A 15858-nucleotide genomic window follows, 5' to 3' on the forward strand; every position below is an offset into this window, starting at 1 on the left:
GGTGTGGTGGTGCACACCTGTAGTCCCAGCTACTTGGGAGGCTGAGGCAGGAGAATGGCTTGAACCTGGGAGGTGGAGGTTGCAGTGAGCTGAGATTGCACCACTGTACTCCAGCCTGGGCGACAGAGCAAGACTCTGTCTTAAAACAAAACAAAAAAAAGTCTGCTTATGTATACCAGGAAATATGTACAAAAATGTTCTTGCAGCATTGTTTATACAGTTAAATATCAGAATGTTCCAAATGCCTTTCAAAAGTAGAGTTGACAGATTATGGTAGATTCATAAAATGAAATACTGTTGCCGAACACCAGGGGTTCAGCCTAGGTCTGGTTGCTTGCTGCACAGAAAGCCAATCACTGAGATGAATATTGCCAGGGAAGAACAGCTTTAATGCCAGTAATGTCAGCCAGGAGATGGGAGACCAGTCTCAAATCCATCTCTCCAATTGACTAAAGTTAGGGGTTTATATAGTAGGGAAGGAACGTAAAACAAGAATTAGGGAGGAGTAAGGAAGAGGAGTTGGTCAACGGGCAGCAGGTGGTTGGATGAGGGGTCTGGTGTCTCACCGTAACCATATGCAGGAAAACAGAAATTCGGGAGGTATAAAGAAGAGGAGTTTGTCAACAGGCAGCAGCCATGTCTCATTGTCTGGATGTGGTGATATGGGAGATTTCAGTTCCTCGATTCTCTCTGGGAGGCCTGATGGTTGGTTTCCTGAGAAAGGAACTCAGATAAAAACAAATATAAGTTTCTCAATTTTCAGTTTAGTGCAAAAACTGGGTTGATTTCAATACTATACAGGCAAGAAGATAAAGCACAGCTATATGTTAAAACGTGGATCAATCTTAAAAGCATAATGTTGAATGAAAGAAACCAAACACAAGAGAATACATACTGTACGACTCTATGATGTTAATAAAAACAGGCAAAACTAAACTACACAAATAGGAAGTCATGCTTAAGTGGTAAAATGTTAAAGAAAAGTAAGGAAGTGGTGACCATAAAAGTCAATGTTTGGATCCTGAATCAAACAATCTAACTATTAAAAGATATATTTTGGTCGGGTGTGGTGGCTCACACCTGTAATCCCAGCACTTTGTGAGGCCAAGATGGAAGGATCACTTGAGGCTGGAAGTTAGAGACCAGACTGGGCAACAGAGCAAAACTCTATCTCTACAAAAAAAATTCAAATTAGGTGCACTTGGTTTCTCAAGTCACCCACTTAGCCCTCTTCCAAGTTGTACTTTCCTTCTTTTCTTTCCTTTCCTTACTGTTCTAAAGCTTTTAAATAAACTTTCACTCCTGCTTTGAAAAAAATAAAAATTAGCCAGGTGTGGTGGTGTATGCCTGTAGGCCCAGCTACTCGGGAGGCTGAAGCTGGAGGATCACTGGAGCCCAGAAGTTTGAGGTTACAGTTTGAGCTATGATTGTGCTGCACTCCAGCCTGGATGACAGAACAAGACCCTGCATTTTTAAAAAAATGTTTTTTATTTGTAAATAATTTTTCAAAATATGTTTTTAGTTAAATTGGGAACATCTGAATATAATGACATTCATTTGACTATGATGACAGTAAGGAATGATTGTGAATTGTGTTAGGTGTACTAATCGTTTTGTAATTACATAAGGAAATGTCTTCATGTCATGTTTCACAATTTTAAAAGGCAAATAAAACAGGAAACAATGTTTGTATGAATGCCCTCTAATTGTAACAGGAATGATCCTTCAGGTAAATAATGTCCTTGCATCTGTGAAACTTCTACCTACAGACACTAAGAAACAACAGATTCCTGTTTGGAGTAATAATCAGTTATATCATTTGATTTAAACTGACTCAGCTTAATGTTTAATAAGTAAATTGTTAAATGTTTGAGAAGGAAACAGGTCTACTTGTACACGTCTTTCTGGTCTGTTCTAATGTACTCTTTGCTTTGGCTCAGATCAAAATGTTTGAAGAAAAAAACCCTTTATTTTCAGGGTCTCACTCTGTCACCAAGGCTGGAGTACAGTGGCGTGATCACGGCTCACTGCAGTCTCCACCTCCCGGGCTCAAGCAATCCTCCCACCTCAGCCTCCACAGTAGCTGGGACTATAGGTGCACGCTACTCTGCTCAGCCAATATTTTATTTTTTGTTGAGACAGGGTCTCACTATGTTGTCCAGGCTGGCTTGAACTCCTGGGCTCAAGTGATTCTCCTGCCTCAGCCTCCGAAAGTGTTGGGATTATAGGCCTAAGCCACCATGCCTGGCCAGAAAAGAAGTTTATTCTTGCTATTTCAGTGCATTTTTTAAATGCCTGAAATGTGTTCAATATGTCTATATCTTAGAACCTCTGCAACTCAATGTTTTCTGCTTTCAAAGCAAAGTTAAATTGGGAACTTTTAAATGGAGAACATTTGCCTGTATTGGACATGAGGGTATATGTGTATATATGGGTGTTTTAAAGTATACACATGACTGGCCTTTTCATTCTTTGTCTCTATGTGATGCTGTATTTGAGAAGTTATACCTTGTTTTAGTCTAATAATAGGTAGCATATTTTGACCATTTATGAACAACAATAAATACATATTGCTGACATAATTAAGAAAAAACTTTTTAAAAGGCAAGATCATGGTTGTAAACTTTTAGTTCAAGGCATGGTCAGACACTGGGGAGCTTCTTTCACTGCCCTCAAAAAAGAAATCTCCTTTACACCCTTCAAAAAATTAACTCAAAGTGGATCATACACCTAAATGTAAAATGCAAAACTATAAAACCCCTAGAAGATAACATAGGAGAACATGTAAGTGCCCTTGGGTATGGCAATAACTTTTTAGGTACAACGCCAAAGGCATGATCCATGAAAGAAATGATTGATAAGCTTGACTTCATTCAGATTAAAAACTTCTGCTCTGCAAAAGATACTGTCACCCGGGTGCGATGGCTCATCCTGTAATCCCAGCACTTTGGGTGGCTGAGGTGAGTGGATCAGCTGAGGTCAGGAGTTTGAGACCAGCCTGGCCAACATGGTGAAACCCCATCTCTACTAAAAACACAAAAATTAAATCCGGGGGTGGTGGCTCACGCCTGTAATCCCAGCACTTTGTAAGGCTGAGGTGGGTGGATCACCCGAGGTCAGGAGTTCAAGGCCAGCCTGGCCAACACGGTGAAACCTTGTCTCTACCAAAATACAAAAATTAGCCGGGCATGGTGGCAGGTGCCTATAGTCCCATCTACTTGGGGGGCTGAGGCAGGAGAATTGCTTTAATCCTGGAGGCGGAGGTTGCAGTGAGCCAAGATCGTGCCATTGCACTCCAGTCTGGGTGACAAGAGCAGAACTCCATCTCAAAAAAAAAAAAAATTCAAAAATTAGCTGCAGTGAGCCGAGATCGTGCCATTGCACTCCAGCCTAGGTGACAGAGAGAGACTCCCTCTCCAAAAAAAAAACAAGACACTGTCAAGAGAATGAGAAAACAAACTATAGACTGGTATAAAGTATTTGCAAAAGACATATCTGATAAAGGATCTTTAAGACACATAAATAACTCTTAAAACTCAACAATAAGAAAAGGAACATCCCGATTTAAAAACAGGCAAAAGAAGCCTGGCATGGTGGCACATGCATGTAGTCCCAGCTACTTGAGGGCTGAGGCAGGAGGATCATTTGACTGAGGAGTTTGAGATGAGCCTGGGCAACACAGCAATACCCCACCTCATAAAAAGAAAAAGGGAAAAGACCTGAACAGACACCTCACCAAAAAAGATATACAGATGGCAAATAAGCATGTTAAAAGATGCTCCACATCATATGTCATTAGGATTTGCAAATTAATACAGGGAGATACCACCACATACCTATTAGTATGGCCAAAATCCAGGACACCGACAATACCAAATGCTGATGAGGATATGGAGCAACGGGAACTCTCATTCATTGCTGATGGGAATGCAAAATGGTTCAGCCACTTTGGAAGACAGTTTGGTAGGTTCTTACAAAACTAAACATATTCTTACCTTACCATTCAGCAATCACACTCTTTTGTATTTGCCCAAGTGATTTGAAAATTTACAACTACATAAAAACCTGCAATGGATATTTATAGCCGATTTATTCACAACTGCCCAAACTTGGAAGCAACCAAGATGCCCTTCAGTAAGTAAATAGATAAAATGTGGTACATCCAGACAACAGAATGTTATTCAGCAATAAAGATAAATGAGCTATCAAGCCACCAAGAGACATGGAAGAATCTTAAATGCATATTAATAAGTGAAAGAAGGCAATCTGAAAAGGCTATATACTATATGATTCCTAAATAATAACATTCTGGAATAGGTAAAACTATGGAGACAGTAAAAAAAAATCAGAGGTTGCTAGGAGTTATGGGAGGGAAGTATGAATAGGTGGAACACAGAGGATTTTTAGGGCAATGAAACTACTCTGTATGATACTATAATGGTGGATACATGTCATTATACATTTGTCAAAGCCCATAGAGTGTACAACACCAAGAGTGAACCTTAATGTAAGCTATGTACTTGACCAATTATGTGCCAGTGTATTGACTATAACGAATGTACCACAATGCTGGGGATGTTGATAGTGGGGGAAGCTGTGCCTGTGTAGGAGCAGGGGGTATATGGGATACATACTTTCCACTCAATTTTGCTGTGGACCTAAAACTGCTCAAAGAAATAGAGTCTCATTCTGTCACCCAGGCTTAAGGGCAGTGGTGTGATTTCGGCTCACTGCAAACTCTGCCTCCGGGGTTCAAGCGATTATCTTGCCTCAGCCACCCGAGTAGCTGGGATTACCACCACCACACCCAGCTAATTTTTTTTTTTTTTTTTTTTTTTTTTTGAGATGGAGTCTCGCTGTCGCCCAGGCTGGAGTGCAGTGGCGCGATCTCGGCTCGCTGCAGGCTCCGCCCCCCAGGGGTTCACCCCATTCTCCTGCCTCAGCCTCCCAAGTAGCTGGGACTTCAGGCGCCCGCCACCTCGCCCGGCTAATTTTTTGTATTTTCAGTAGAGACGGGGTTTCACCATGTTAGCCAGGATGGTCTCGATCTCCTGACCTCGTGATCCGCCCGCCTCGGAAATTTTTGTATTTTTAGTAGAGGAGGGGTTTCAACATGTGGGCCAGACTGGTGTTGAACTCCTGGCCTCAAGTGATCCGCCCACCTCGGCCTTCCAAAGTGCTGGGATTAGAGGTGTGAGCCACCACGCCTAGCCTATATTTATATATATATGTTTTGTTTGTTTGTTTGTTTTTTGTTTTTAAGTAATCTTTTTATCTCTTCCAGGCACAGGACTGATGCAGCCTGAAATCAGACATAAAACCAAATCCTGCAGGTTGCTGAATTACAACGCAGGTTGAATTCATAGGATCTCCAGGTCTCATATGCAAAAACATGGCTACTGATTAGGGAACAATGGGACCTTGAGACTAGGAATAGGAACATCAGGATTGATTTGGATAGATCTGAGCACCCTAAACCCCAACCCTCACTGAGTTTCCCCTGGCAGCAGAAGCAGCCCTTCTTCCTCAGTCTATGGGGCTGGTCCTGCCTGACTTGGGGACCCTCTCACTGTTAGGCTAATCTTTTCAAGATCCACCCGTATCATCTCTTGCTGCCTCCAGACCCATTACTGAATTCAGATTCCTGTATGTCCCAGGAAGTAAAGTCAAACCTATGAGGAGAAAGCACACACACACAAATGATAAGATTTAGCTAATTTATACCGGCAGAAACCTTCATAATATGGGTGACAGAGTGAGACCATGTCTCAAAAAAAAAAAAAAAAAAAAAAGAAAGAAAAAGAAAAAGAAAAAAAGAAACCTCCATAATATGTGAGAACTGATTCTATGGATGATAGATCGGGAAAAGAAGTGTAATTTTTGATTGGGCCAAACTTTTTTTTTTTTTGAGACGGAGTCTCGCTCTGTCTCCCAGGCTGGAGTGCAGTGGAGCGATCTCAGCTCACTGCAAGCTCCGCCTCCTGGGTTCACGCCATTCTCCTGCCTCAGCCTCCCGAGTAGCTGGGACTACAGGCGCCCACCACCACACCTGGCTAATTTTTTGTATTTTTAGTAGAGACAGGGTTTCACTGTGTTAGCCAGGACGGTCTCGCTCTCCTGACCTCGTGATTAGCCCGCCTCAGCCTCCCAAAGTGCTGGGATTACAGGCGTGAGCCATCCTTTTTTGTTTTGTTTTTTTTTTTTTTTTTGATACGGATTTTCGCTCTTGTTGCCCAGGCTGGAGTGCAATGGCTTGATCTCGGCTCACCACAACCTCCGCCTCCCGATTTCAAGTGATTCTCCTGCCTCAGCCTCCCGAGTAGCTGGGATTACAGGCATCCACCGCCAGGCCTGGCTAATTTTGTATTTTTAGTAGAGACGGGTTTCTCCACGTTGGTCAGGCTGGTCTCGAACTCCCGACCTCAGGTGATCCACCCACCTTAGCCTCCCAAAGTGCTGGGATTACAGGTGTGAGCCACCGCGCCTGGCTGGGCCAAACTTTTTCATTGTGGTAAACTATATATAACATAAAAATTTCTGGAAAGGCTCACTGTAGCTGCCACCTCCCAGGTTCAAGTGATTCTCCTGCCTCAGCCTCCCAAGTAGCTGGGATTACAGGCACATGCCACCACGCCCAGCTAATTTTTGTATTTTTGGTAGAGATGGGTTTCACCATGTTGGCCAGGATGGCCTCGAACTCCTGACCTCAGGTGACCCGCCCACCTCGGCCTCTCAGAGTGCTGGGATTACAGGCGTGAGCCACTGCGCCTGGCCTCCTTTGCCCATTTTTAAATTGAATTGCTTGTCTTTTTGTTGTTGAGTTGTAGGAGTTGTTTGTATATTCTGGATAGTAAATCCTTATCAGATATATGACTGCAAATATGTTATCTTATTCTGTAGGCTGTCTTTTCACTTTCTTGATGTCCTTTGATGCACAAAATTTTTAATTCTGATGAAGTCCAATTTATCTGTTTTTTCTGTTGTTGCTCATGCTTGTAGTGTCACACCTGAGACTGTTGCCACATCCAAGGTCATGAACATTAACTCCTATGTTTTCCTCCAGTTTTATGGTTTTAGGACTTAAATTTAGGTCATTAATCCATTTTGAGTTAATGGTATCTGGTGTGAATTAGGCATCCAACTTCATACTTTTGCATGTGAAAATCCAGTTGTCCCAGCACCATCTGTTGAAGAGACTAATCTCTCCCCCCATTGAATGGACTTGGCACTCTTGTAAAACATCAATTGGTGGCTGGGCACAGTGGCTCACACCTGTAATCCCAACATTTTTGGGAGGCTGAGGTGGGAGGACTGCTCGAGCCCAGGAGTTTGAGGCCAGTCTGGGCAACAGAGTGAGACCCTGTCTCTACAAAAAAAAAAAAAAAAAAAAAAAAAATTAGCTGGGTGTATTGGCACATGCCTTTTAAATCCCACCTACTTGGGATGCTGAGGTAGGAGGATCATTTGAGCCCAGGAGTTTGAGGCTGCAGTGAGCCTCAAACTGCAGTGAGCCAAGATTACGCCACTGCACTCCAGCCTGGGCAACAGAGCAAGACTGTGTCTTGAAAAAAAAAAATTGGCCATTTGACTTTGTTCTTTTTTTTCTAAGATTGTTTTGGCTATTCACGGCCCCTTGTAATTCCATATGAATTTGAGGATCAGCTTTTTCATTTCTTTTTTTTTTTCTTTTTTTTTTTTGAGACGGAGTCTCGCTCTGTCACCCAGGCTGGAGTGCAGTGGCGCGATCTCAGCTCACTGCAACCTCCGCCTCCCAGGTTCAAGCAATTCTTCTGCCTCAGCCTCCCGAGTAGCTGGGATTACAGGCATGGATTACCATGCCCGGATAATTTTTTAAAATTATTTTTAGTAGATACGGGGGTTTCACCATGTTGGCCAGGCTGGCCTCGAACTCCTGACCTCGTGATCTGCCCGCCTCAGCCTCCCAAAGTGCTGGGATTACAGGCATAAGCAACCGCACCCCGCTAGCTTTTTCATTTCTGCAAAAAAGCTGTTGGAATTTTCATAAGGACTGTGTTGAATCTGTAGATCACTTTGGCTAGTATCAACATCTTATCAGTATTAAGTCTTCCAATCTATGAACATGAGATGCCTTTCCATTTCTTTAGATCTTTAATTTCTTTCACCAATGTTTCATGGTTTTCAATATACAAGTCTCTCTCCTCCTTGATTAAATTTATTCCTAGATATTTTATTCTTTTAGATGCTATTGTAAATTGAATTGTTTTCTTAACTTCATTTTGGATTGCTCATTGCTAGTGTGTAAAAGCACACTGCTTTTTTGTGTTGATCTTGCACCTTGCAACTTTGCTGAATTTATTAGCTGTATGCCTTTTTTATTTTTTTAAGAGAGATGAGGTCTCATTCTGTCACCTAGGCTGGAATGCAGTGGCATGATCATAGCTCACTACAGCCTCAAACTCCTGGACTCAAGGGAGCCTCCTTCCTCAGCCTCCCATGTAGCTGGGAGTACAGACACACATCACCATGCCCAGCTAATTTTTAAAATTTTTTTGTAGAGATGGGGTCTTGCTATGTTGCCTAAGCTGGTCTCGAACTCCTGGCTTCAAGCAGTCCTCCCACCTCAGCCTCCCAAAGTGCTGGGATTATAAGTGTTGGCTACCACACCCAGCCTGAAATGCCTTTTCTGCATCAAGTGAGATGATCATGTGTTTCTTTTCCTTTGTTCTATTAATGTGATGTTATTACCTTGATCGATTTTCTTATGTTGAACCATTCTTGCATTCCTAAGATAAATCCCACTTGGCCAAGACGTATCCTACTTTTAATATGCTGTTGGATTTAATTTGCTAGTATTTTGTTGGGGATTTTGCATCTATATTCATAAAGGATATTTGTCTGTAATTTTATTTTCTTGTGATGTCTTTATCTGGTTTGGGTAGGGCCAAACTTTTCAGTATGGGTACACTCATCAGCAATCCTGGATGTACTTTGTTAGTTGAAGCAGCTAGGAGTATTTCTAAAAATTGTTCTATTGATTGACCAAAACCTCTACTCAATAGTAGCTTGTGTTAAATGAGGTTAAGATGCCAGAAATTCCATGGTACAGTGTAGGCAGGGGAATCCATCGTTTAGGGCAATAAGAATGTTGGAATCGATTAGTCATATGTAACACATTCAACTCACCCTTTTGACTATGTGGACATTGACATTCCTTTCACAGGACTTTGAGAAATACACTGTGGTAGAGACTAGCTAAGTGGTCATTAAACTTGTTTCCTCTTCCTCCTAGGGACAGATTTAGACTACATTTGTCAGTGTCCCTTACAGTTGGGTATGCCCATTGTCTGAGTTCTGGCTAATGGAATATGAGAAGTGATGTGTGCTACATCCGGCTCATAGAAACCTCCCACATGGTCTTTTCCTCTTCTGGCTATTTAGGATGGAGATGACAATAAATACAATGATGACCATGTTTTGAAGATGGCAGACCTTCTAGACAGAAAGTGCCTAAGCCTCTGAATCATCACTTAGAAGAGGGAAACTCAATTATTAACACCTGTTTTGGAATACTACAGAAGCAAGAAGTAAACTTGTCTTAAATCTCAGAAAATTTTTTTCTGTCCCAGGAGCCAGCTTTACCTTAACTAGTACATGAATGAGTACCAGTATTACAAAGCATTGCAGTGATTTATTTCTGCAGGTGAGGGTCATGGTGAGAAATCATGAATGGGCTCCCTGATTTCAATGGAGGTGACAGGTTCATCTCCAAAGAGAAGTTGGGTCTCGTTCTTATAATGGATAGCACAGCCATAGCAATAATCAGGTTTGACCCGTGGAGGTTTGTATAACAGTGGATAATTAAGGATAGTTTCCCTAGGACCAAAATAGGTAGCCTGATAAAGTCCTAGTTGTTATATAACCCCAATAATCTTCTACTCTGGAAAATGGAGGCCTGATCTTGTCCTCAAAAATGTGGCATCCCAGCCTCTTCCCCAGTTCGTAGACCAGAGCCCCTTGAATGAAGGGGAGGGTCCATCTGAAGAAGGACCTTGCTACACTTTTCACAAGTGTGTATGGCAAAATCTCCCTCCTTGCTTTCCTCACAGAGACCTGCAGCCACAGTCATTGTACACTGGGGACAGGGAAATATCCAGGCCTTTGAAATAGACTGGATATTGGTTCTGAATTAATGTTAATCTCTGGTGATCCAGATTGCCACTGCAGCCCATCAGTCAGAGTGGGATAGGGTTATACATGAAGTTTTGATCTGAGTCTTTCTTACACTGGGCCCAGAAGAAATCCTGTGGTGATTTCTCCAGTTCTTGGATATACTATTCGAATCTACACAGTATAGATGGCATAAAAGGGAGGAGGACTACAGCTGAAGAGCAAGTTAAAGACTCAAGAAATGGGGGATAAAATTGGAGGTGGCAATATCGTGATAACAGAAGTCCCAGGAGCAGAGAAAAATAAAAATGGAAAAGTGGGCCTATTTTGTGAATGAATGGCTGAGCATAGGACTCCAAGTGACCCAGGCAAGCTGAGCTCCCCATGGTGAGTTGTGTGTTAACTGTCTCATCAAGCCATGAAGGTATCTATGTGCAGTAGCACTCCACCACCGAATAGAATAGAGTTATACAAGCAGGCCTAGATGATGAATAAGCTGCCTGAGCAAGTGAATCATACTCCCAACTGCTGTACTGCCATCCCTCTCTCACCCACACCTGAAGCCTCATGGGGAATTCCCTGTGACCAGGTGACTAAGGGATACAATATTCTATTCCAGCTTGGTTTATACATAGCCCTGCATGATATACTGGCCCTGCTGAAGTAGCTAGCTGTAGTGTTACAGCCCTACTTAGGGTTGATCCTGAAGGACAGTGAGAAGGGAAATTCTCCCAGTAGAACAACTGCCTGGTCACATAGCTGGTCAGAGGTATAGATAGGTTTCCACTGTTTCATGAGTAGTTGTTAATGATTCGGCTAAATGGTGAAGGACTTGGAAATAACAGGACTGAAATATTATTGACAAGGTCTGAGGAAGAGCATATGGCTGTCCCTCTTGGAATGGGCAGAGATATTCACGTCCCACATAAATAAGCACCAGAGAGAGTCCACTGCAGAAGAGGAGCTCAATCAAGTAGACAGGTAGGTGTCCTGTTCTGTGATGTCAGTCAGCCTCTTATCTGTCACCCTTTTCTTTGCCCAATGGATTCCTGAACAAAATGGCCATGGTGGCAGGCATGGAGGTTATGCATGGACTCCACAATATGGACTTCCACCAAGACCAATCTGGCTATAAGCCACTGCTGAGTGCCCAACCTGCCAACAGAACAGTAACCCAAGCCCCCCTGTGGAACTATTTCTTGGTGGCAGCTGATTACAGACAGGACAAAATGAAAAAAAGCCACTGGACCCCCAAAATTCTACTGGCAGGAAGCAAACTGGGAAAACTGTTCAGCTGCAAACATTTGCTGCCTTTCATGAAAAAGGAAGGCACAGAGGGTAAAACCAAGAGATCAGAGGGCAGAGCCTTAGAATATTATTCCCAGGCCTTGACATCTCATCAAGAAACTTCCATTTTCCCAGCTGGATTTCAGAGTTGTTAGTTATAGACCAGTAACTCCTTTATGTCTCCCATTTCCCCTCTTTTTGAACCAGAATGTCTGTAGTAGTTGTCCTATGGCTACCCCACCATTGTACCTAGGGTGTGTTGGGGACAGATAACTTGCCTCTTAAGTCTCACAAATCAGCCAGGCACGGTGGCTCATGCCTGTAATCCCAGCACTTTGGGAGGCCAAGGTGGAAGGACTGTTTGAGCCCAGGAGTTTGAGAACAGTCTGGGCAATATAGTAAGATCTCGTCTCTATAACAAAATAAAAATAAAAAATAATTTTCTTTTTTTTTTTTGAGACGGAGTCTCGCTCTGTAGCCCAGGCTGGAGTGCGGTGGCGTGATCTCGGCTCACTGCAAACTCCGTCTCCCAGGTTCAAGAGATTCTCCTGCCTCAGCCTCCAGGCGCCCACCACCACTCCCGGCTAATTTTTTGTATTTTTAGTAGAGACGGGGTTTCACCGTGTTAGCCAGGATGGTCTCGATCTCCTGACCACATGATTCGCCCGCCTCGGCCTCCCAAAGTGCTGGGATTACAGACGTGAGCCACTGCACCCGGCCAAAAAATAATTTTTTACAAAAAAACAATTGTCTCACAAATCTAAAGATGGAGAAAAATAGTAGTTAAGAAGCCATACTCAGCCTCTTTCATATATGGACCTGATTTAGATGTTCTGGATTTTGGGGCAATGCTGTAACTGGATGAGACTTTGAGAGACTTTGGGAAGTGGTGAATGTATATTGCATGAGGAAGCAACATGAATCACCAGCACCAGTGGAAAAACTATAGTTGTCAGTCTCCAAGATGACCCCCAATGACCCCCCGCCTCCTGGTATTCACACCTTTGTGTAATCCCCTCCCATTGAGTGTGGCCTGGACCTAGTAACTGACCTACTTTTTTTTTTTTTTTTTTTGAGACGGAGTTTGCACTTGTTGCCCAGACTGGAGTGCAATGGCGCGATCTTGGCTCACCGCAACCTCTGCCTCCCGGGTTCAAGCAATTCTCCTGCCTCAGCCTCCTGAGTAGCTGGAATTACAGGCACCCGCGACGACACCCAGCTAATTTTGTACTTTTAGTAGAGATGGGGTTTCTCCATGTTGGTCAGGTTGGTCTCGAACTCCTGACCTCAGGTGATCCGCCCGTCTCAGCTTCCCAAAGTGCTGGGATTACAGGTGTGAGCCACTGTGCCCGGCAGTAACTGACTTACTTCTAACGAATAGAATATTGCAAAAGTGATGGGATGTCACATCTGAAATTAAGTTATAAAGACTATGAGTTCTGTCTGGCATGTGGGCACTCTCCTTCTATCTCTAGCTCATCTTACTTGTTTGCTGTGATGAAGCAAGCTGCCATATTGTGAGCCACCCTATGAAAGGGTGCACATGGCAAGGAACCTGAGAGTGACCCCCAGCCAACAGCCAGCAAGACTGAATATGCCAACAGCCACGAGTCAGCTTGAAAGCAGATCTTTCCCCAGTCAAGCCTTGAGATGACTGTAGCCCCAGCTCACACCTTGCTGGCTGTGAGACCCTGAAATAGAAACTCAGCTAAGTTGTGCCCAGATTCCTAACCACAGGGACTGTGAGATAAAATGTTGTTTTAAGCCACTGTTTTTGAGGTAATTTGTTATGTAGCAAATATATAACCAATAGAGATAGGCGTGGAGGTTATGTACCTCGGCAATATGAACTTCCAACCTACCAAGGCCACTGTGGCCCTAGCACTGCTGAATTCCCAACCTACCAACAGCGGAGATCAACACTGAGCTCCCACTGTGAACTATTTCCGGATTGCAGGCTGATTACTTTGGACCCCTTCTGTCTAGCACAGGCCTTAGGGTCACAGAGATTTGGTGAAAATCCCAGCTCTGCCAGGCTGATATGCTTAGGTGAGGCCTGTTTTCCTAGGGGTCTGTTTCCTGTGTCTGTTGGGGACTTTGTGAAATACCTCACATGGAGCTGAGCACCCAGGTGGAGGTTCACAAGGGGCTGTTCCCCTTCCTTTCATGTGAGTGCCCAGGGGCAAGAACCCTGTTCCTCTGCTTCCTAACCCCTCTTCTCCCATCACAATTTCAGGTCTTCTGGGAAGCATGGTTAGTGTCTGCCCCTTCAAGGACCCACTGACCATGTACCTCAGACCCCAGGCGCCACTCCCAAGGGGTGGTATCCTGTACCACTGGACTCTGCAATGCAAAGGAAACAGTCATATGCACAGTGTGGAGCTCCAACTGATGCTCCTACCTCCTTCTAAACTAGATTGCGGGCCCTGGGCCTGGAAGTGGAGACAGACTGAGGCCTGGGCCTTGCCTTCCCTCCAGAAGCTCCAGAGCTTGGGGGTGGGAGGAGAGACAGACCTATTAATCTTAGTGTGTTTCAGACACCAGCTAAGGCACAGGTGGAGACACTAAGGAGAAGGGGAAGAAGGGTTCAGTTGGGCCTGAAGGGTTTGGGTAAAGTCCTTAATAGAAGTGATGTCTCTTTCCATCCCCTTGTCACCTGCAGATTCAGGAGCCATCCTGAGGGATGTGGCAACATTTGGGAGGACTCGGCAGCTAGGTGATATCTCTATAATAGAAAATGACTTTGAGGTGAGAAGATACCCACTGCTTCCCTGACCTCATTCTCCCCAGCCCCTTATCTGAGGGGGAGGGTGTCCCCTGAGCCAGTCCCCCTCCCTTTCTAGGGGAGTATCTGGGAAAGAGGGCAGATTTGGAACCAGAGAAAGCTCTCTGGAAGAGGTTAGATTTGATCTGGGTCTTGCAGGATGATGGCCAGGGCCTCTCCTGCCGAGTTCATGGAATGCATGTCTGCTGTGAAGGAGTGTGTGAGGGATGGGACACAGACGTGCCAACATGGTAAAGGCTGTCTGAAAACTGGTGAAGGATGGGCCTATACCAGGGAGGCCTCCGTCCTGGGCCAAGCAGTTCTCTAACCTGGGAGTTGCTTCAGGTTGTAGGCACCATCTCTTCCTCTCCTGTCTGGACACTTCCTGTGGCTGACTGCCTTGGCAGTGGTAGTTAAGTGCTGAGATTGAGCCCCTTTCTGCCCATCCCAGCTCTCACACTCATCTCTCCTGTCAGCTCCTCCAACCCCCTTTTCATGATCAATTCCAGCCAAAAGGTCAGCCTCTTCCCCTAGACTGAGACCTGGGGTCAAACTGGACCCGACAGGGTTGTCCACGGACTCCTCTCTCTCTCCTTACTTGTATAGCCTAGGGTCCCAACTGGAAGACTAGATGAAGCAGGGCTGAGCCAGACCTTCCCACCAATCAAAGCTGCCAGAAGAGGGCGGGCTTTCTTATTTACCACTAGGTTCCTATCAGCTGCAAATATTGGGAAGGGGGAATGAAACCCATGAACGTTCAGATGAGAAAGCAAAATAAGAGTGGCAGTGTGCTAAGCTCCTGGGCTAGGGATCAGGACCCAGCCTTTAGCCTCCTCACAGCCCCTTGAGAGGACGGAAAGCCCTTGAGGCAGGCATGATAGGAAGCTGACTGGCTTAGGGCTTCCATGCTCTTGCTTCCTCCTTTGTATCCTCGTATCATGGGCAGACTCCAAACACAGAACACTCAAGACCACAAAGAATGGTTCTTAGCCTTTGGAGGGTCAAGGATCCCTTTATGAATCTGATACAAGCTGGTTAGTCTTCTTGTCAGAAAAACACATGCATGCAAACACCCACAAAAACATGTAAACAATCTGTTGATGGTCCCTGATTTAGTCCAGCACCCTCATCTTAAAGACTTTGGGACTCAGAAGGGAGATCTTTCCAACTACCATGGGACCATTATTGGGCTTGAAACCACTTTGCTAAGTGAAAGAAGCTAGACACAAAGGATCACATATTATACGATTCCATTTATGTAAAATGTCCAGAATAGGCAAATGGGATGAGGGGTAAAGGACGCCTAAGGGATATGGAGTTTCTTTCTGCAGTGATGAAAATGTTCTGAAATTTTTTTTCGAATGATGGCTGCACAACTCTGAATATACTAAAAGCTATTTAATTGTATACTTTTAAGTGGGTGACTGTATGGTATGTACATTATATATCAACAAGCTGTCTTAAAAAAGTGAACTCAGGGGTTGCAAATGACCACACATCTGAGCTTTAGTCCCCATTCATCAGGGGCATAACCTGTGGAGAAAAATCAGGGAATTATGCAGTATATGGGTTAGACAGGAAAACATTCTAGGAAGAACGAGATTCTATGTATCATCTTAAGGGCAATAAAGCATCATGGAAGGTTTTAAGCAGTATAT

The 15858-nt window shown here is 44.1% G+C and overlaps 1 protein-coding gene across 13 annotated transcripts in view; it reads right to left on the reverse strand.

Annotated features, from left to right (window-relative positions):
* Positions 1-368: 368 nt before the first annotated feature.
* Positions 369-15858, reverse strand: part of KDM5C (lysine demethylase 5C) — a 49204-nt gene continuing 33714 nt past the window's right edge. For 6 of the 13 annotated variants that reach the window (XM_063804422.1, XM_024353358.3, XM_016942997.4 and 3 more), the window contains one exon: positions 15580-15733. In XM_063804422.1, coding sequence (XP_063660492.1) covers positions 15707-15733 — 27 coding nt within the window. In that variant the 3' untranslated portion in view covers positions 15580-15706. Of the gene's footprint in view, positions 727-3445; positions 3919-15579; positions 15734-15858 lie in introns of those variants that run through there. The other 7 variants (XM_024353356.3, XM_024353357.3, XM_024353355.3 and 4 more) reach the window with 4 other exon arrangements.

This window comes from Pan troglodytes, chromosome X (assembly GCF_028858775.2).
Source record: "Pan troglodytes isolate AG18354 chromosome X, NHGRI_mPanTro3-v2.0_pri, whole genome shotgun sequence".
Taxonomy (NCBI): Eukaryota; Metazoa; Chordata; class Mammalia; order Primates; family Hominidae; genus Pan; species Pan troglodytes.